General features: G+C 41.8%; 2 protein-coding genes across 6 annotated transcripts in view; both read right to left on the reverse strand.

Annotated features, from left to right (window-relative positions):
• ttn.2 (titin, tandem duplicate 2) overlaps window positions 1-11,282 on the reverse strand; it is a 223,407-nt gene extending 212,125 nt beyond the window's left edge. The window contains exons 1-8 of the mRNA XM_079277290.1: window positions 11,165-11,282; window positions 7,204-7,307; window positions 6,857-7,060; window positions 4,050-4,337; window positions 3,781-3,863; window positions 1,820-2,037; window positions 347-422; window positions 117-263 (exon numbers count right to left, since the gene is read on the reverse strand). Coding sequence (XP_079133416.1) covers window positions 117-263; window positions 347-422; window positions 1,820-2,037; window positions 3,781-3,863; window positions 4,050-4,337; window positions 6,857-7,060; window positions 7,204-7,294 — 1,107 coding nt within the window. The 5' untranslated portion in view covers window positions 7,295-7,307; window positions 11,165-11,282. The remainder of the gene's footprint in view (window positions 1-116; window positions 264-346; window positions 423-1,819; window positions 2,038-3,780; window positions 3,864-4,049; window positions 4,338-6,856; window positions 7,061-7,203; window positions 7,308-11,164) is intronic.
• A 5,777-nt stretch (window positions 11,283-17,059) lies between these two features.
• The window catches only part of ccdc141 (coiled-coil domain containing 141), a 29,563-nt gene continuing 23,690 nt past the window's right edge, over window positions 17,060-22,932 (reverse strand). For 4 of the 5 annotated variants that reach the window (XM_079277077.1, XM_079277078.1, XM_079277079.1 and 1 more), the window contains 3 exons: window positions 22,476-22,792; window positions 20,375-21,922; window positions 17,060-18,737 (listed from right to left, as the gene is read on the reverse strand). In XM_079277077.1, coding sequence (XP_079133203.1) covers window positions 18,518-18,737; window positions 20,375-21,922; window positions 22,476-22,792 — 2,085 coding nt within the window. In that variant the 3' untranslated portion in view covers window positions 17,060-18,517. Of the gene's footprint in view, window positions 18,738-20,374; window positions 21,923-22,475; window positions 22,793-22,932 lie in introns of those variants that run through there. The other variant, XM_079277080.1, reaches the window with a different exon arrangement.

Raw genomic sequence — 22,932 nt, forward strand, 5'->3', positions numbered from 1 at the left:
GGTCATCAAGCATCAACTCATGAGGTCATCAAGTATCAAGTCATCAAGTCATGAGTCCATCAAGTCATCAAGACATGTCATGAGGTAACCCCTCCATCAGGCTCCACCCCCCTCACCTCTCTGGTGGCGCTGACCTGCTGCTCCCAGTGCTTCTCCATGTGGAGCTGAGTGGAGCTGCTCATGCTGGTCATGCTGGTGTAACTGGCCTCTGACACGAAGCCCGCCTGCTTCCATGGAGGAAGGACCTCAGCAGAGGAGGAGCGCTGCAGGAGGAGGTCTGAGTGTTAGAGGAGGAGGACGAGGAGGAGGAAGAGGCGGCTGCTACCTGAACTCTTGATGAACTCACCAGTTTCCTGGTGATGATGGGAGACTTCACTGGTCTGATGGGAGAGACAGACAGTCTGCTGGCGGGTGAGACAGGTCTGTAGAGCACACGAGACACAATGAGGGTCAGAAAGAGATCCCCCCCCCCCCCCCCCAACGGGTGACACGCCCGGCCGGAACCGTCGGCCCCTCCTGTCTCACACACACACACACACACACGTGATCGTCTCGTTACCGAATCAAATGTGATAATATCAAAACACATATTGTGTGTTTTTAATGAACATATAAGCACGAGAGAACAAACTGCTCTTCACTCAGCTCTGTATGAGCAGAACTTCCTCCTGCAGGTCACTGCCATGGTACAGACTGCAGGTTCCATGCTTCCCCTACATTCCCCTGGGTCCTAAGGCCCTCCAGGTACAGCTTCTTATCACCCTCTATGTACCAACGTACATTTATAACAAATACCACACATATTACGGTAATCAGCGTTATTATGTGTCTGACCACAATACCACAAAAAAGTCAAAAATAAATGATTCATTTAAATGATTGTTTTAGAGTTGTTAAAGTGTTTTGTTTGTAATATGTATACTAAGCATTATTTATTATCACCACTGAGAATCTAACAACCATAACAACATAACGTAGATAGGTTTGCAGTTTTCAAGAAGTATATTTAAATATCATCTCTTCAACACATGAAGATAAAGTTGTGAACACCGGCTGAATATCTATGATCAGAATCATTATAACTGTGTTATAACTGCTGCTGTGTAACGGGAATACTGCTGCTAACAACATCCTGATGTGTTTAAACCAAATGTTATTGACCTTTAGTTCATAGAGCAGCACTTTAAAATAAAAGTGCACAACACACTACTTTAGAATTCATATATATATGTTGGTAGATACAGGTTGATTATGTTGTGTGATTATAGCAGCTGGTCTACAAGGATGCAGATTTTTTATTTTTTACCACCGTCCAAAAATCATTTCAACCTGAAGACAGTAAACCATCGAAAATACAAAATGTTATATTTTTACTTTGTTATAGTAATTCATAATGTTTTAGTTCTTCATAGAAACACACAATTCAAATGATAATGAAATAAAATATTGTATTTTTATAGTCATTATTCATGCTGTATAATGATGAGCTTAGAGCTCGTGTTAGAAGTTAAACATCATAATTCATCTCTAATATCTATTTTATATTAACGTGAAAACATCTCCTTCAAACTACTGGATTTATTCTAGTTCATCACCAAAACTACATTTTACAGACGACATGTGAACACATCATGATAACGTTATAATGCACCTTCAGCCAGTACTCATGTTCACTGAGCAGAGCCTGAAGGCATCATAGTGTAGCTGAAGTGAACCTCTGTTGGTTAGCCGTTAGCGGTGCTGCTAACGTTACTAGCTCTCCTCTGATTGGTTAGCCGTTAGCGGCGCTGCTAATGTTACTAGCTCTCAGAGGTCATACCTGACAGGTGTGGGCGTCGGCCCCTTCACGTGACGGACAGGTGAAGGAGACTGCTGGCGTCCTCCCGTGACTTTGGAAACGAAGGACGAGGGGGACTTGGAGGCGGGCTTTGGGGGAACCCTCGGGGGGGTTTTGTGAGCGATATGCTGAGTCATCATCATTCCTCCTTCCACATGCATCTCCATCATGGCGGAGGCCTGGAAGCTGGACTCCACCTTCTGAAAGCGACAGACGGAGGTTCTTCTCTTATTAATCCTACTTTAAACAATCAGGGCTAGCTAAGCCTTCTCTGCTGGCCTAAACAGAGTCACAAAGTTATATCTATTTTATAATCTAATAATTGTTCTTAAATACAGTACATGTATTATAATATTTTTCCCATTATCTTATGTTCTCATTGCACAGCTGCTGTCTTCCTCAGTTGCTCTGCTTCCAGTGCAGCTTGTTTTAAGTAGAGCTTTTATCCAATCAGATCTCACCTCTGTGTCTCTAGGTAGAACAGAGGCCCGAGGCCTGCAGACTCACAAGTGAATCCATGTGCACTTTAAGTGAATGGGGACGATATTGTTGATTGTCATAGTGTTCAACCAATCAGATCTTTAGTTTGACATGTTGGGCGTATTCTTTGACGTGTCAGAGATGCCCAGGTAGCCTCTAAGTACGTCAGCATTAACGTGCAGCTCAGCAATAACGTGCGGCGTGATTGGTCAGTGGGCCAGCGTGACTTTTGTCAAACAGAAAGCTAGCTAGCAGATGTTAGTGTTTAGTAAGAGTTCAGGTTGAAACATGTTAGAGAAGTATCACATTGTTAGTGTTTTGCTTGCTGTAGATTCTTGTTTATTTTACCTGCTGTGTGTTTAACACTCAATGGCTGAATAAGGAGGAGAAACAGATTTCTGGAGGACATTTCCAGTAAAGCTGGACACCGTATCAAAGGGTCGGCCAACCCCACAGCTAGCAGCCTGACCAGCAGGAAAAGCATTTGTATGAACGGTGTTTCTGGCTGACAGCGGCGGACAAGCGTTGCACATGTTATGGCTGAGAATGCATTTCATTTGCGACTGAGCTCTTGGTGTTTGGAGCTGTGCTACGCTAACCTGAGGTGGCTAACCAAGGCAGCTACACAACACCATAGCACGGCAGGACGCTCACAAGCTACGGTGCTTTTGAAAACTTTTGGAGAGACCCGAGTGGATCTACAACTCAACCAACACGTTCACAGGAGGACTCTGGCTGGAACTGACCCGCGGTACTAAACTCTGTGTTACCAAAGAAAGGAGGATGGACTTTGTCTTCAAGTGAACAGCAGCTGTGGTCAGTGAACTGCTTTAGCGGTACTACTGTGTTCATGTGTCTATGGTGTTGTTTTTATGAATAGTATGAATGGCTCGTGCTCTAGCGCTGCTGGGCTGCTGGGTTGATTTGTCATGCTTGACATCTTATGTTGTCATATAAATATATGTGACTGGTTCTTGTCGTTGTGTTAGTTACATTGGTTCTGACTTGTCCGTTAATGATGAAGCATCCCGTCATCGCGGGGTTATTTTGGACATTTGATTCTCTGTTTGAATCAGTAGGGAACAGCTAACTGCTGTTGTTTGCCCGCTAAGCTAGTTAGCTTAGCCTCCCTGAACACACTCAGCTGTTGTTTGTCATTGTTCCAGGTTCAGAGGTCACAGCACGTTGTCTGCTACGTGAGCTCAGTCCAACGAAAACATTATATTTCCCGCAATTTAAGCTTCTGCATTTTCCAAACGCACGAGTATTATTCAAACGTATTGTTCGGTTCATAAGCCGCGTTAATACGAACACGTGATGTTACACCATAGCAACACGTAACCGTAGCTCAGCAGCACAGAAGGCCCAGCACGGGCCCCCACTGCTTTTATATCGTCAACCATTTTTATTCTTCATGTCTCATTTAAAATCTCGCCCCAAAACAGAGGACAGATGTGTCTCACCCTCTGGACTCCGGTCTGAGACGAGGACATCTGGGTGGAGGACACAATAGTCTTGGTTTTCTTCATCGGTACGGCTTCCTCACCTGCAGCACAAACACACCTGTAGGTTACACCTGACATATCCACGGGATCACCTGGGTGGTGGTGGAAGGAGGAGGAGAAGAAGGAGAAGGAGGAGAAGAAGGAGGAGGAGGAGAAGGAGAAGAAGTTGATCTACGTCCCGTATAAACACATCAAAGGGATCTTAAACTGGTCTCTGAAGGCCTCACCCTGAACCAGCAGCTCACAGGTGGAGGTGGCTCGTCCACTGCTGTTGGAGGCGGTCACAGAATATGTCCCAGAATCTTCGGGGAAAGCCTCTGCGATCAGCAGACTGTACAGCTCTCCCTCCTGGAGAATCCTGAAGTCGGCCGAGCTCTGGATCTCGGCTCCCTCTCGGTAGAACTTCACGGCGGGCGGCGGGATGCCGGAGACTCGAACGTCCAGCTTCACCCGGCTGCCTTGTCTCACCGTGGAGCTCTGCAGCCTCTGGAGGAAGTTAGGGGGCGCTGTCTCAGCTGGAGGGACAGGAGAGGACGTCTCATCAGCTCACTCTCATTACCACATGTAACAGTAATCAGATGATCAATTCACAGCCAGGTACTTCAAACTTTAGGATCCTTTTGGGGGAACCAAAGAGTTACAACTGATTCAACTAGCAGAAGAAGAAGGAGAGGGAGACGAAGGAGAAGGATCTCTTTTACATCTCTTTGTTGTGGTTTTAAGTGTCTTTGAGGTTGTTTTACATCTCTTTGAAGTAGTTTTACATCTCTTTGAGGTTGTTTTACATCTCTTTGAAGTAGTTTTACATCTCTTTGAGGTTGTTTTACATCTCTTTGAAGTAGTTTTACATCTCTTTGAGGTAGTTTTACATCTCTTTGAGGTTGGTTTACATCTCTTTGAGGTAGTTTTACATCTCTTTGAGGTTGGTTTACATCTCTTTGAGGTAGTTTTACATCTCTTTGAGGTAGTTTTACATCTCTTTGAGGTAGTTTTACATCTCTTTGAGGTAGTTTTACATCTCTTTGAGGTAGTTTTACATCTCTTTGAGGTTGGTTTACATCTCTTTGAGGTAGTTTTACATCTCTTTGAGGTAGTTTTACATGTCTTTGAGGTAGTTTTACATGTCTTTGACGTAGTTTTACATCTATTTGAAGTAGTTTTACATCTCCTTTGAGGTAGTTTTACATCTCTTTGAGGTTGTTTTACATCTCTTTGAGGTTGTTTTACATCTCTTTGAAGTAGTTTTACATCTCTTTGAGGTAGTTTTACATCTCCTTGAGGTAGTTTTACATCTCTTTGAAGTCGTTTTACATCTCTTTGACGTAGTTTTACATCTCTTTGAGGTTGTTTTACATCTCTTTGAGGCAGTTTTACATCTCTTTGAGGTCGTTTTACATCTCCTTTGAGGTTGTTTTACATCTCTTTGAAGTAGTTTTACATCTCTTTGATGTAGTTTAAATCTCTTTGAGGTTGTTTTACATGTCTTTGAGGTTGTTTTATATCTCTTTGAGGCAGTTTTACATCTCTTTGAGGTTGTTTTACATCTCTTTGAGGTAGTTTTACATCTCTTTGAGGTAGTTTTACATGTCTTTGACATATTTTTACATCTATTTGAAGTCGTTTTACATCTCCTTTGAGGTAGTTTTACATGTCTTTGACATAGTTTTACATCTATTTGAAGTAGTTTTACATCTCCTTTGAGGTAGTTTTACATCTCCTTTGAGGTAGTTTTACATCTCTTTGAGGTTGTTTTACATCTCTTTGAAGTAGTTTTACATCTCTTTGAGGTAGTTTTACATATATTTGAAGTAGTTTTACATCTCCTTTGAGGTAGTTTTACATCTCTTTGAAGTAGTTTTACATCTCCTTTGAGGTAGTTTTACATCTCTTTGAAGTAGTTTTACATCTCTTTGAGGTAGTTTTACATCTCTTTAAGGTTGTTTTACATCTCTTTGAGGTAGTTTTACATCTCTTTGAGGTAGTTGTACATGTCTTTGAGGTAGTTTTACATGTCTTTGACATAGTTTTACATCTATTTGAAGTAGTTTTACATCTCCTTTGAGGTAGTTTTACATGTCTTTGACATAGTTTTACATCTATTTGAAGTAGTTTTACATCTCATTTGAGGTAGTTTTACATATATTTGAAGTAGTTTTACATCTCCTTTGAGGTAGTTTTACATCTCTTTGAAGTAGTTTTACATCTCTTTGAGGTTGTTTTACATCTCTTTGAAGTAGTTTTACATCTCTTTGAGGTTGTTTTACATCTCTTTGGGGTAGTTTTACATCTCTTTGAAGTAGTTTTACATCTATTTGAAGTAGTTTTACATCTCCTTTGAGGTAGTTTTACATCTCTTTGAAGTAGTTGTACATCTCTTTGAGGTAGTTTTACATCTCTTTGAGGTAGTTTTACATCTCTTTGAGGTTGTTTTACATCTCTTTGAAGTAGTTTTACATCTCTTTGAGGTTGTTTTACATCTCTTTGGGGTAGTTTTACATCTCCTTTGAGGTGATTTTACATCTCCTTTGAGGTAGTTTTACATCTCTTTGAAGTAGTTTTACATCTATTTGAAGTAGTTTTACATCTCCTTTGAGGTAGTTTTACATCTCTTTGAAGTAGTTGTACATCTCTTTGAGGTAGTTTTACATCTCTTTGAGGTAGTTTTACATCTCTTTGAGGTTGTTTTACATCTCTTTGAAGTAGTTTTACATCTCTTTGAGGTTGTTTTACATCTCTTTGTGGTAGTTTTACATCTCTTTGGGGGTAGTTTTACATCTTTTTGGGGTAGTTTTACATCTCTTTGGGGTAGTTTTACATCTCTTTGGGTCGTTTTACATCTCTTTAAGGTTGTTTTACATCTCTTTAAGGTAGTTTTACATCTCTTTGAGGTAGTTTTACATCTCTTTGAGGTAGTTTTACATGTCTTTGAGGTTGTTTTACATCTATTTGAAGTAGTTTTACATCTCCTTTGCGGTAGTTTTACATCTCTTTGAGGTAGTTTTACATCTCTGCATGGTAGTTTTGTGTGTCTGACCTGTAACGAGGAGTTCAGCGGTGCTCGTGGCTTGTCCAGCTCCGTTGGTGGCTCTGACAGAAAACCTTCCGCTGTGTGCGGCGGTCACGGCGGGGATCCTCAGAACAGCGCGGCCGTCGCTGAACGAGATCTGAATGCCGGGCAAAGCCGCAGCGGAAAGAACTTGACCATCACGAAACCAGCTCACCTCAGGAACCGGAGAACCTGCAGAGGAGAGAAGAACCAGACCTGTTAGAACCATTAGCAACTGTGGTTGGATTTATTTGATGCATCACAACAAGAGAATTCTACTAACGATAACTGTAAAAGTATTACATTTTAAAATCAGAGGTTTGAGGCTTTCTTACCACTAACTTGAGCCTCAAACGTCGCAGCACTACCCTCTAGTGCCACGACGCTCTGCAGCGGCTGCGTGTACGTCGGCGCCTGTGTTGACATGTTGGTCGGCACCCTGCAGACAAACAAGCAAACAAAGATGATAAAACAGAAAAACACAAAGCTTACTTCTCTCCTTCAATTATACCATCGTTGTTTCCCCTCAGTCATCCTGCCTGTTAGATAGTATAATGTGTAACATGTATTTATCAACATGAAAACATTACATCATTATGTTACTGAAAGAACAAACAAAGATCATCTTTGTCGCAATAACCAACACTACACACTAGGGGTGTAACGGTTCACAAAATCCACGGTTGGGTTGGGTACGATACAGTGGAGCCACGGTTCGGTACGTTTCGGTACAGTAGAAAACTATAAATGCAGAGAAATGTACTTGATTTTAAAATATATTTATTCATTACAACTAACATCATAAAGTTATTCTTTGACTTTGAACAATGATGGAACTATACCTGAGTGACTCATCTTCTGGGGTGTCTTCTTAGCAACAGATAAGCATAAAAAACAGAAACTGCTCCTTAATGTTATGTAGTATTGTTACTTACATCTTGCAAAAGAGATTTTTAATCTCAATGGGACTACCTGGTTAAATAAAGGTTTTTAAAAAGAAAGAAAAAAATCTTTTTTTTATTTTTATTTTTTATTCAAACATATTGTTCGGTTCGTCATGCGTACCGAACCGTGAGCCTCGTACCGAACGGTGGGAAATCCACATTCACCATAGAACTTGTTCAGGCCTTTTGATCCTGTTAAAAACAATCAATATATAAAATATTATAAATTAACATTAACGACAGTTTTGAGCTGCGTTTTAAAAATAATCAAACTGACTCGACTGAATCACCATGACGACAAGACAGTCTTTCAAAATAAAACACATGACGTGTATCTATAGTTTCTTTATTTCTGATGAGTGATTATTATTGTTTGATCAGATCGCTCTAGATTTAAAGGGGTACTCCACAAATCAGAGATCTTATTTTTTATTCCACTCATTCTTCGTTAAAACCTGGAGCCTATATTACCCACAATGCAACTCGGGGAGTCCCCCCCAAAGACCTGGAAAACCCATTAGGATGTAATCCGTTTAAAGTTCCCCTTTAAATCAAACATTGTATGATATTTAGACACAAGTAAAAAAATAGTTTTTAGAAATACTTTTTGTAACTTTGATGGATTTTAGTTTTAAAAAGTAGAGAACGAATGAAAGAGAGCACAAGAGACGGAACGACAGCTTCTAGTCCAGGGGTCACCAAGCTTTTTGAAACTGAGAGCGACTTCAAGGGGACTGAGTAGTACGAAGGGCTACTTGTTTGATACCGTGACTGTCCCTGATTGTCTCTGGTTGTCACTGGTTTCTCTGATTGGCCCTGATTGTCTCTGGTTGGCCCTGATTGTCCCTGATTGTCTCTGATTGGCCCTGATTGTCTCTGGTTGTCACTGGTTTCTCTGATTGGCCCTGATTGTCTCTAGTTGGCCCTGATTGTCTCTGGTTGTTCACTGGTTTCTCTGGTTGGCCCTGATTGTCCCTGATTGTCTCTGATTGGCCCTGATTGTCTCTGGTTGGCCCTGATTGTCCCTGATTGTCTCTGATTGGCCCTGAATGTCTCTGGTTGTCACTGGTTTCTCTGATTGTCCCTGATTGTCTCTGATTGGCCCTGATTGTCTCTGGTTGGCCCTGATTGTCCCTGGTTGTCTTTGATTGTCTCTGGTTGGCCCTGATTGTCCCTGATTGGCTCTGATTGGCTCTGATTGTCTCTGGTTGGCCCTGATTGTCCCTGGTTGTCTTTGATTGTCTCTGGTTGGCCCCGATTGTCTCTGATTGTCTCTGGTTGGCCCTGATTGGCCTTGATTGTCTAGGATTGTCTCTGGTTGTCTACGATTGTCCCTGATTTTCACTGGTTGTCTACAATTGTCTCTGGTTGTCTACGATTGTCCCTGACTGTCCCTGGTTGTCTCTGGTTGACCCTGGTGGTCTCTGATTGTCCCTGGTGGTCTCTGGTTGTCCCTGTTTATTTCCTGATTGGCCCTTATGGTCCTGGGATCTTCCAGGTAATAAAACACCTCTGACTGGTCAGAACATCTGAAAACTCTGAACTCAACGTCAAGAAGTTTGTTATTACAACTGTTGTTATCCTTCATATATTTATTACAATTAAATCATCATAAATGTAATTGCTTATTAATTATTAAAAGTCAAACATGCTCAGGTTCCTGTTTCAAACTAAAATATGAATAAATAAATACATGAGAACTGAATCTGCTTTTTAAGGTGAAACTTCAGAGATGTTTCTCACACTTTTTAGTCAATTTAAAGTTTCTTTCCTTAAACTGGAGATAAAATGTGTAAACATGTGATGATCTGTTCTTTTATAGATTAACATCAAAACATTGAAATAAGGTGGAACAGTGACAGAACTTTGTGACCCCTGAAATAAATATACAAATGTCAAGTGAATCCATAAAATTACATTTTGTACATTTAAAGTTTTCTTTACACGTTAAGAATCCCTTAAAAAAAGCCTTAAAATATCACGATCCATTTATTTATGAAATATCATTAAAGTACATGAATATTTATAATTTGATTTAAAATCCCTAAAACTCAAACTTTTAATGGAATTGTTGATGATTCCAAATTAATGCGTGAATTCAAAGTAAAGTCAAATACTTTCTGAAATGAGATGTTTTAAGAGTTTTTACATTTAATCCCATAAACATGTGTGTGTATGTATGTGTGTGTGTCTGTGTGTGTATGTGTGTGTGTGTGTGTGTGCATGTCTCTGTGTGTGTGTGTGTGTGTGTGTGTGTGTGTGTGTGTGTATGTGTGTGTGTCTGTGTGTGTATGTGTGTATGAGTGTGTGTGTGTGTGTGTCTGTGTGTGTGTGTGTGTGTGTGTGTCTCTGTGTGTGTGTGTGTGTGTGTGTCTGTGTGTGTGTGAGAGAGATTCATTAAGATTCATTTAGAGTGTGTCTAAGTTACAGATGTGATCTTTTAGATCGTCTAGTTTAATATAGAATCAGATTTTTGTCTCTTTAACTTAAAGAGTCCCGTTCTCATGATGGTTCGAGGTTTAGAGGAGTAGTCTGGTTTCTGAGGGTCCCTGAACGCCTCATCAGATCAGCTCTGTTCAACATCTTGAAGTCAGAGAGGTACTTTTACTTTCCCCGAGTACTTCTACTCTCTGCTACTTCATACTTCAACATGAATAATGGAACATTGTAAATATTGTACATTTTACTTTGACGATTAGTTTTTGTGACGTTGTAAATGATTTGTGAAAGTAAAGCCAGTATGTTTAAACATAAAGACTTTCTAATGATAAAATAACTGAAACACTGAATGATGTCTGTTGAGTCTAATGTCCACCAAATGCACAAATATGAATAAATATATTTCTCTATAAATAGAAGATTGAATTGTAGTCGTGATATTTAGAGGCAGCAGGATGAAACATTCAAAATAAAAGTGGAATCCTTCAAAATAAGACAACAGCTGCAGGTTGACTCCACTAAAACCTAAAAATAACAAACCAACAGCTGTTCCCTCTCCAAAATAAAAGCTCCAGTGAAGTGAGACACTTGGTTTATCTAACACAGGACACCAGCTCTATAAATACCCCCCCCACACACACACACGGTTTGATTGACAGCCACCATGTGGCACATAGCTGGAGGAGCAACTGATATCTGTGCTGCTGATTCCCTTAAAAAGCCATCAGCCGGCCGAGGGGGTCCAGTCTGATGCTATCAGGTCTATTCTGGGACGTCCCGTTATCACCTTCAGTGGGGGGAAAGCAGCAGAATCCCTTCTCAATGTGTCGGCTGTAGTTTGTTCAAAGAAACACAAAATGAATGGAGTCTGGTGAGAGAGACTGCTGCTCATCTATCTACTTTAAACACTTACTTGTCTGCACAAGGATGCCGTCGGGTTCTTCTCTCACACAAATGTCTCTTTATCCACAAAGTTTAGTTCCCAAAATCCAGAACCTGAACCTCCAAAGACCCGATACACCAAAAAAACAAAACTACAGTTCACGCTGTAGTTTTGTTTTTTCTCCTGACAGCAGTTCCACCAGCCGAGGCATCCAGGCTGGGAACGCTGAGACAGAGCCTGGAGCCGGGCGGGGGGGCTTTATACCGCCGTGACATCATACTGGACAGGGCTGCCATTGGTCGGGGTGCAAGGCATCATGGGAGGTCGGGGGAGCCATTTTATCGAACTCACACCTTTAACAGAGAGATAAGAGTTAGTACTTCTACTGTAACACAGTATTTATATCGTGTAGTATTAGTACTTCCACTGTAACACAGTATTTATATCGTGTAGTATTAGTACTTCCACTGTAACACAGTATTTATATCGTGTAGTATTAGTACTTCCACTGTAACACAGTATTTATATCGTGTAGTATTAGTACTTCCACTGTAACACAGTATTTATATAGTGTAGTATTAGTACTTCTACTGTAACACAGTATTTATATCGTGTAGTATTAGTACTTCTACTGTAACACAGTATTTATATCGTGTAGTATTAGTACTTCCACTCTAACACAGTATTTATATAGTGTAGTATTAGTACTTCTACTGTAACACAGTATTTATATCGTGTAGTATTAGTACTTCTACTGTAACACAGTATTTATACAGTGTAGTATTAGTACTTCTACTGCAACACAGTATTTATATAGTGTAGTATTAGTACTTCTACTGTAACACAGTATTTATACAGTGTAGTATTAGTACTTCTACTGTAACACAGTATTCATACAGTGTAGTATTAGTACTTCTACTGTAACACAGTATTTATATAGTGTAGTATTAGTAGTTCTACTGTAACACAGTATTTATACAGTGTAGTATTAGTACTTCTACTGTAACACAGTATTTATATAGTGTAGTATTAGTACTTCTACTGTAACACAGTATTTATACAGTGTAGTATTAGTACTTCTACTGTAACACAGTATTTATACAGTGTAGTATTAGTACTTTTACTGTAACACAGTATTTATATAATGTAGTATTAGTACTTCCACTGTAACACAGTATTTATATAGTGTAGTATTAGTACTTCTACTGTAACACAGTATTTATATAGTGTAATATTAGTACTTCTACTGTAACACAGTATTTATATAGTGTAGTATTAGTACTTCTACTGTAACACAGTATTTATACAGTGTAGTATTAGTACTTCTACTGTAACACAGTATTTATACAGTGTAGTATTAGTACTTCTACTGTAACACAGTATTTATACAGTGTAGTATTAGTACTTCTACTGGAACACGGTATTTATATATTGTAGTATTAGCACTTCCACTGTAACATTGTATTTGTACAGTGTAGTATTAGTACCTTTACAGTAACAGAGTATTTTTACAACGTGGTATTAGTACATACTACTGATACTTTAACTACATAAAGTTGACAATACTTGTGTACTTTTACTGCTGTTACTTTAACTACATAAACCTGATACTTGTGTAATTGTACTACTGAAGTCAGAACAACAACAGAACAGTCATAACAATAACAGAACAGTCAGAATAATAACAACAGAACAGTCATAACAATAACAGAACAGTCAGAATAATAACAACAGAACAGTCAGAACAACAACAACAGAACAGTCATAACAATAACAGAACAGTCAGAATAATAACAGAACAGTCAGAACAACAACAACAGAACAGTCATAACAATAACAGAACAGTCAGAATAATAACAACAGAACAGTCAGAACAACAACAACAGAACAGTCAGAACAATAACAGAACAGTCAGAACAACAACAACAGAACAGTCAGAACAATAACAGAACAGTCAGAATAATAACAACAGAACAGTCAGAACAACAACAACAGAACAGTCAGAACAATAACAGAACAGTCAGATACAAAGTGCAGTCGGAGACTAGGATGTATATTATCATAACCGAACATATACACAGTGCATCCATCATTTATTCAAAGAGGGATCAGGAGACTACAAAGGCAATGGAGCTCTAGTCACATGGTCAGTGGCCTGAGGTGAGCCTTTAGTTGTTAGATTGTTACCTGTGTGAGTTCTATGAGGTGGTGAGTTTAAAGCTGTGATTAAACGGTAGATTACTGTGTTTGAGGAGGTTTGTTCTTGACGTATCAAGTGACCTGAGCTGCATTCCTTGTGTAATGGTTACGTCTGTTGCATATGTTTTGTAACTGGTTGAAGAAATATTCAGGTGTCCGATAAAATACGTTTATGAAAACCATAAGAAGGCTGTGGTGGAGTTTAATTAACTGAGAACCATGACAGACGAGAGTGCATATATGCTGTATTAGTGCTAATCTGGCAGCTCTGTTTTGAAGCAGTTGTAGTTTATTGAAGTCCTTGTTAGCTGCTGCTGACCATGTGACTGTATAGCAGACGACCAAAGACCAAGGACTGTAACACCTGATGAACAATAGAGTTAAATAAGTGGAGCACTTTCTAGTCATAGCTCTGCCCCTTCACATTCAGACCAACTCTTCGTCCAGCACTACACCAGTAGTTTGGCCTTTTCTTCTATAGCTCAACCTGACACCGACAGGTGAAGCTGTGTGTCACCATGAAGCCAAACAATCAGTGGCGGCTGGTCAATAGAGGGCAATGGGGCATGGCCCCACCTTGAGCCACACACAAAAAAGATAATTATAATAATAATAAATTATACAAATTGTCAATATTTGTGTTTTTGAACTGTGGAATGTACCCAGTAATATGTGTAAAATGTGATATCTGCGCAAAATATATGCTTTTCCTGCTCGTCCTCTCCTGTGTGTAGACACGTCTCAGAACGCGCCTCTTTTGGGCAAAATCGTTTTGGCCCAAAAGAGGCGGGTCTATGAAGCAGTTTAGCCAATTGCTGATTGAAGATATAAATGAGTGACAGACAATTTAACCAATCAGCGCCCTCAAATAGATTCAGCTGTGGGCCAGAACGATCAGACCCCTCGCTGCGCGTTCTCGTCAGGAGAAGTCTCTACAGGCGAGCACTCCTCCTCCAAGACCCGTTTGAGAGGAGAACTTTGAGGAGATTCTGCAGCCAAAGAGCTGATATCAGATCAGCCTGACCTCACAATCAGACAGCAGACTCGCGGGAAAGGGAAGCAGTACATGAAGCTTCTGTACTAGCTGAACACCAGACAGGTTAGCTAGCTGCATGACGTCATGCTAATAACTTATTCAGCTTTTTAAAACAACGGGGACGGATCCAGCACGGACAGTTACGGGAGTGAGGGATGAGGAGGTAAGGAAACATGAGAACACCAGGGTAGGGAGTGAGGGATGAGGAGGTAAGGAAACATGAGAACACCAGGGTAGGGAGTGAGGGATGAGTAGGTAAGGAGACATGAGAACACCAGGGTAGGGAGTGAGGGATGAGGAGGTAAGGAAACATGAGAACACCAGGGTAGGGAGTGAGGGATGAGGAGGTAAGGAGACATGAGAACACCAGGGTAGGGAGTGAGGGATGAGGAGGTAAGGAGACATGAGAACACCAGGGTAGGGAGTGAGGGATGAGGAGGTAAGGAGACATGAGAACACCAGGGTAGGGAGTGAGGGATGAGGAGGTAAGGAAACATGAGAACACCAGGGTAGGGAGTGAGGGATGAGGAGGTAAGGAGACATGAGAACACCAGGGTAGGGAGTGAGGGATGAGGAGGTAAGGAGACATGAGAACACCAGGGTAGGGAGTGAGGGATGAGGAGGTAAGGAAACATGAGAACACCAGGACACACATGAGAACTCTGTCAAGCTACATATTAGACAAAGTGAACATCTTCTCTTCTACATAGCTGTCCTCAGTCTCATCTGCTTAACTTGGTCATGGAGGCATCAACATGTAATAGAGATGTTAAATTAACAGTGAAAACTCATCATAGCTTAATTTAACATCAGTATTCATAATTACACTTCATGTTTACTTCTCCTGATCTTTACCTCCTATAACAAGGTCCATAGGACATCTCAATAAATGAACATGTTATATTATATTATATAAGTGTTATTTACTGATTGTTTTCATGTTGGAATAAATGTTAAATATTTAACTGCAAAGTAGTAATGCGTGTTTGATACTTTAATTTTTTTGCATCAAATCACACTGGGATCTTTGCTGAAATTGATAGGATGGCCCTACCTAGAACATGTTCCACCAGCCGCCACTGCAAACAATACTGCTAGTTTTAGAAATGTTCAGGGCTCGTTTATTCACTTTCACCCAATCAGACTCTCTCTAGATCCTGGTTCAGGATGGTTACTAGTTCATGTTTATTTGAAGCAGTGCTATGATAGTGTTGTTTCATCTGCATACATCACCATGCTGGCCTTCTTAATTGCTAGAGGCAGATCATTTGTGACAACAGTAAAGGGGCCTAAGCAGCTTCCTTGTGGAACCCCACAGCTGATGTATCTGCAGTCTGATAAGCTACCATTATAATAATATAATATATAATACTATTATAAAAGACTCTCTGAAACATAACTGACCATCCAACAGAGAGCCCTACTGCTAAATCCATATGGTAGTAAAATTGAATTACCTGTTGGGGCTTTGTATGATCCCTATTGTGATGTGTAACCACACTATAGATCATACAGATGATTGACATGAGGATGTTAGGAATCCATTCCAGTGAAGTTGTTATAGTTTAAGGCAAGGCAAGGCAATTTTATTTGTATAGCACATTTCAACAACAAGGTAATTCAAAGTGCTTCACATAAAACCATTAAAAGCATCAAAACATAAGGCAAAAGAAAAGGAGATTTAAAAACAATTAAAGAAACAGTGTAAGTAATAAAATTCAGTAGTAAAAAGTAAAGGAGATTTAAAACATACATTGAAACAATAATCGATGTCTCCCTGAGACATTGCGCTGCACGCAATCAACCATACACTGCCGCAATTCTGCAATTACTCGCACACAAACCACGTCTGGAAAAGATCTCTGCCGATCTGCGTTTTATAGTGTACGCCTTGCACGAACTCGGTCCCGGAGGAAATGGCGATATATTGTGCAGTCCTTTTAAAACCATTAAAAGCATCAAAACATAAGGCAAAAGAAAAGGAGATTTAACAGCAATTAAGAACAGTGTAAGAAATAAAATACAGTAGTAAAATGCAGAAATGCAGGAAATTGATTAACATATTAATTGAATGTGGTTCAATTAAAGGCAGCAGCAAACAGAAAGGTCTTCAATCTTGATTTAAATGAGCTGAGGGTCTCAGCAGACCTGCAGCTTTCTGGACTTTGTTCCAGATATGTGGAGCAGAAAAACTGAACGCTGCTTCTCCATGTTTAGTTCTGACTCTGGGAACAGAAAGTAGACCGGTCCCAGACGACCTGAGGGGTCGGGATGGTTCATAAGGTAGCAGCAGATCAGAGATGTATTTTGGCCCTAAACCATTCAGTGCTTTGTAAACCAACAGCAGCATTTTAAAGTCAATTCTTTGTTGGACAGTTTAGGTAATCGTGTTGTCAGGTAAAGGGCATAGTTACCTGTATTGTAGTGGAGTCGAGGTCCTCGTCAGTGGCAGACTATATAAGGCTGCCAGGACCACATGCAGCCCGTCGTCCACCATGTAATGAGCTGAGTCATGCATTCATGATCACTGTTGGTGAAATAAAAACCTGGTTGGTTTGCACCTAATCTCTGCTGCCCCTTCATGTGTTTATTATTACTGTGCTTATAATAAACTGGTCGTAAGATTGAATGAATACAAGACTTCACATCTCATGTATGATTTTGTTTTATTATTTCAAGAAAAACATCAAAAAACATGAGATTTGGAACATAAACTGTCACGTTAGGTAATAGGCAGACGACATAAATATATTATTGTTACATTTTTAACTGCTTACTTCCTTATAATGTAGAGACTGAAACATGCCTTTAAAACTCCATTAATCCCAATAAACTGTAATTCTCAGTTTAAATTGATTAAGTCTGACTGGTGTTTTAATCCCATAATATCTGGATAAAGTCTTAACTGTCAGTAACAACGAATAATACACAAACAAGGTGATTTATTCATCACTTCTGTTCTACTGCAGGAAATAAAACCGTCTGTAATCAATGACTACTCATGATTGTGATTCAATACTCTGATATAATTACAGTATTAAACTAATAAAGCATGAATGTGATTCGGCTGCAGTTCCTTTGACGTCCACCAGGTGCCGCTGTGCTCTAACTCAGACTGAAGTCAACAGAGTTCTGCAGGAATGAGTCCTACGATTAGACATGACTCAGCGTTTTATCACTTCCTGTTCCCTCATCATGTGCTTTTATAACCTGGACGAATCAGAAACGCTTCTTTATTTTATGTAATAATCTAAAATCAAATGAAGGAATCTGATTGGCTGTTTGAGGAGGGAACCAGTGATGATGACTTCATGTCGGCCTTCAAAAATATGACTTCCTGTTCGACTACAGAAACATGACAACTTCCTGCTAGACTACAGAAACATGACGACTTCCTGCTAGACTACAGAAACATGGCGACTTCCTGCTAGACTACAGAAACATGGCGACTTCCTGCTAGACTACAGAAACATGACGACTTCCTGCTAGACTACAGAAACATGGCGACTTCCTGCTAGACTACAGAAACATGGCGACTTCCTGCTAGACTACAGAAACATGACGACTTCCTGCTAGACTACAGAAACATGGCGACTTCCTGCTAGACTACAGAAACATGACGACTTCCTGCTAGACTACAGAAACATGGCGACTTCCTGCTAGACTACAGAAACATGACGACTTCCTGCTAGACTACAGAAACATGACGACTTCCTGCTAGACTACAGAAACATGACGACTTCCTGCTAGACTACAGAAACGTGACGACTTCCTGCTAGACTACAGAAACGTGACGACTTCCTGTCGGACTACAGAAACATGACTTCCTGCTAGACAACAGAAACATGACGACTTCCTGCTAGACTACAGAAACATGACGACTTCCTGCTAGACTACAGAAACATGACGACTTCCTGCTAGACTACAGAAACATGACGACTTCCTGCTAGACTACAGAAACATGACGACTTCCTGCTAGACTACAGAAACATGACGACTTCCTGTCGGACTACAGAAATATGACGACTTCCTGTCGGACTACAGAAATAACATCCTGCAGAACTTCATGAGACAACTTCTCTGCAAATACGAAGTCATTGTATTGAACCTAGGTTCTTCAGGTCTTTGAGTCCCGGATCAATAAAGACTCATAGCAGAATCAGGTAGATCAGCCACAGCAGAACACACAGCGTCCCGAACCAGGTGTGCCAGTCCACAGTGATGATGTCAAACACCTGAGCCAGCAGCCACTCATCATCATCTTCATCAGCGTCGTCTTCACGCCGGTCGGCGGCGTCGTTCAACCCGCCATCTGAGTCCGTCGCTTCAGGGATGAACAGGTGTTTCCCGGCCTCTCCGTCTTTACACCTGAAGCGACCATGATGACAGGAAGTCAAGACAGCACACACATCCTCACTCTGGGTCACATGACGAGCCCGATGACAACAGCTGTGACACGTACAGGACCCTGATTGGTCACCAGACAGTCACATGATGACCTGAGACTACCTGTAGTCGTGTCGTTACTGAAGCACAACCACCAGTTCAACCATTAAAGGACTCACAGAGCACCAGAGAAGGTGTTGTTAGTGGATCTTCATCATGTAACTGAATGGAACCTCCGTACGTTAGCTGTTAGCTCCGTAATTTAGCCGAGCAAGACTGTGCTTCCCTCTGGCTGCTAACAACTAACGGCTCACGTTAACTAGCTCGTCGCCGTGACATCTCTCTCTGGTTTATCGTCAGATGTGTTGAAGCCTCCAGTTCTGCATTTTGTTCATCGGCATTTAGTTTTTTTGCAACCAGTGAACAGGAAGACCTGTGAATCAGCGTGTAGCCCCGCCCTAAAGCATCCCCTGCTTTATGGTCTGTGTGACTCTAAATGGACCATAATGTACTAAATGAACATCATGCTGTATTGAAGAAGACTTGAAACTAGAGATTGAGACATAAACTCATGTTTACAATGTTTACTGAGGTAATAAATCAAGAGAGAAGTAGAGTCATTTTCTATAGACTTCTATACAACCAGAGGAGTCGCCCCCTGGTGGACATTAGAGAGAATGCAGCTTTAACACGTGAAGCTCTGGCTTCACTTTAAACTGTCGGTTGTGTCCTGAGTGTGACGGACTCATAAGCCAATCAGCTTGTTGTGCTAACATGTGCTAACGACATACGGCTAAACGTTTCCTGGTGGAAGTCTTCTTTGGTTCCATGTTACTTTCATCGACCTCCATGTGTTCTGTGAGCAGTTCAACGTCATGAACCGTTACAGCCCCAGTTAATAATTGTTAAAGTAAAAGTCATTAACCAGTGATTTAGAGTGAGGATTATTATCAAACGATTAACATTAACACACACGTTAAAACGTCACTTCAGCACAATTTAAAACCGATGGCGATGTCTAATCGTAGCTTATATTATATATTGATATATATATATTTTTAACATTTTGAATCCGCCTCCTGACAGAAGTCGGATCAACCAATCAGCTACATTGTTAGCATAGCATAGCATCGATCAAACCAAACTCCATTTAGAAAACAAGCATTTTAAAAGTTGTTTGCTCGTCGTCCTGCGGAGAGAACCAACAAAACATGAATTCTGACTTTTTACAAATCTTTCATCATGTTGTTATTTCAGCATCTTTTTATCTGTTTATTGATATTAAATCACAGCAAAACAAACACAAATGATCCCGCAAGTAACGCAACACGATATGTGGCTTTGCGTTTGGTGTGAACGCAGCGTCACACCTGGATCAGCAGAGTCCTGGTTGATCCTCACACAGGTTTGATGTGGTGCAGGTCTACATCACTAAAGCACAGCAGAGGACGGAAATCTAACATGATGTGTTTCAGTGAAACCAAACACAAAAGCAGCAGATGGGTAAGAAGCCAACGATATATATATGAAGCATGTGTTAATGCAGGTGAAGGTAAGCGGTGTGTTAATAATCTCACAGAGCGTGTGTGTTATTGTGGAGCTGGTTATAAGCTACCCACCAGGTGAGCCGGGGCTCTGGGTCTCCCGTCAACTCCACCTCTAGCGTCACTGGAGAGCCCTCCATGACGGTGGCTCTAGACAAGGGCCTGGTGAAGCAGGGAGGGCCAGGTTTAGAGGCTGTTCCCTGGGGAAGAGACTCTGCCTGGGCAGAAGGAGGAGGAAAGGGAGGCCCTTGGATCTGAGGAGTAAGCCTGATCTCCTCACGGATGGCCACGGGCTGACAAATGTTTGGGTCTTGGTCTGGAGTTAGTAGATGGGGTGGAGAGGAAAGGGGGGTGACATGCAGATTAGCCTGCGGAGCCAAAGCCTGGGTCTGTGGTGCAGCAGGCTCGGTGGGGCTGCTGGGGGTCGTGCCAGGGCCATGCACACACTGCTGGGTACAGCTGGAGGTCAAGGACTCGTGGCGGGAGCAGACCGGCTGCTGGCTCTGACTGCTGGCGATGGTACTGATGCTGTCTGGAAGAAAGGGGGCTTGTACTTCAGGTGGACCTCCACCACTCTGGGAGAAGGGGCTTTCTTGTTGGGACCCTGAATTAATGCTATTCTGTGCCACGGTGCAATGGCTGTTTGGAGGGGAGGACTGGCAGAAGGAGGTTTGTTTCACAGTCGTGGCTGTGGTCAGGCTGCTGCTTTGGGGCGTGGCGACTGAGGAGGTCTCTTTGCTGGTTTGGGAGGAAGGTGTATCCTGATCAAGACCACTCCTGCAATCCAGGTAAGACCGTGAAACATTTGCGTCTTGAGGGAGGGTTGTGGTGGTTTGGAGGCAAGGTGTACAGGATTCGAGCAGCCCACAGGTCCTGACTTTGCGGAGAACAGGGTCTGTGAGAGCCTGAGAGACCGGATCGATCTGTGGTAAGGCCTCCCTCTGGGATGAGGGGCCGTCTTGGGGTGAACAGAGGCCGTTACGATGACTGATGTCTGAAGGGGAGGACTGGAAGAAAATGGTCTGTTGGGTAATTGTGCTGCTGTTGGTGAGAACGTCCCTTTGAGGTTCGGCGGCTGTGGATGTTTCTTTCATGTCCCGATCGAGGCCACTCTCACAGTCAGGGAAGGACTGTGGAAGACTGGAGTCTTGACAAAGGACAGTTCTGTTTTGAGGAAATGTAGTGCTGCATTTGAAGAACCTGGTGTCTTTGTGGAGGTCAGGGTCTGGACCACCACAGCTGGACCTGGGGAGTGTGGTGCTGTGATTAAGTTCTGCAACCTGGGGAACAGGATCAGTCTGTAACACGGTCTCCCCTTTGGATGCCACATGATGGGTGATCTTACCCTGGATACCTGGACTCATCTGAGGCTGGTTGTGCCGACTGTTGTGCTCCTTCAATAAAGGATCAGTGTGTGAGGGGCTCCTCTTCTTGTCTGGAGGGTCGCTCTCGTGGACCGGGTGTGATCCAGATGGAACGCCGGGTTCAGGGTCATTACTCCGGTGAGCGTTGGCTGTGCTGGTCTTTCCGGTCTTCAGGATGCTGCAGAGAGTGCTGGTGAGGAGACTCGGAGCAGGAACCGTCAGCGGACTCTGGACAAACAAACTGGACTCTGCTCTGAACCTGTAACACAGACAACAGGAACCAACTCAGACCAACAAACGTGTTCTGTGACTGTTGTTACATGTCCTCACTATCCTCCTGCCTCACATCTACATTAGATTATACTTTAGTTGTGCTGGTATTGACTCGTGATCCGATCCCCTCGCAGTTCGTCTTCAAGTTCTACTGACGATGGTTCTCCTCCAACATTCAGTAGAACATGTGTTTCTAGTCTCTGATCATGTTTCATTGTAAACAACAAATCAGAGGAGAGCTAGCAACGTTAGCAGCACCGCTAACGGCTAACCAACAAAGGTTCACTTCAGCTACACTATGATGCCTTCAGGCTCTGCTCAGTGAACATGAGTACTGGCTGAAGGTTCATTATAACGTTATCATGATGTGTTCACATGTCATCTGTCAAATGTAGTTTTGGTGATGAACTAGAATAAATCCAGTAGTTTGAAGGAGATGTTTTCACATGAATATAAAATAGATATGAGAGATGAACTATGATGTTTAACTTCATAACACGAGCTGTAAGAACTTTATTACATCAGTAACTGATCCAGACCTGGTGCTGCTGTGCCGGCTGTTTGGAGGAGTTTGACAGCTCTCTGTCCGACTGGACTCTCTCTGTTGTCGGGCTGTACCAGCAGCGGTACCAGCAGCACTGTGCTCTGACTGGCTGATGTGGACGCTGTGGGAACTGAAACAGAAACTCTCCTCAACGTCCGACTGAACCGTGATGGACTCCGGCGTCTCGGCCAGCGGCGGCAGGGAAATGTCGTCAGGTGACGCACAATCGTATTCGTCATTGGAGAGAGAATCGTCCGACATCACTTCCTGTTGCTGGAGCTGCGCCTCGGACAGGTGTCCTGCAGATGCATCCTGGGTAAAAAACATGTACATATATGGCTCACGGTCACAGGAACAGGGTTGTCTGTGCAGCTAGTTTGTTGTCACTTTATATCTGACTTTCTTCATTTATAGCTTTACAATAACTCATATTTACTCACTGAAGCAGCTAG

The sequence above is a fragment of the Melanostigma gelatinosum genome (assembly GCF_949748355.1).
Source record: "Melanostigma gelatinosum genome assembly, chromosome: 10".
In the NCBI taxonomy this organism is placed as follows: Eukaryota; Metazoa; Chordata; class Actinopteri; order Perciformes; family Zoarcidae; genus Melanostigma; species Melanostigma gelatinosum.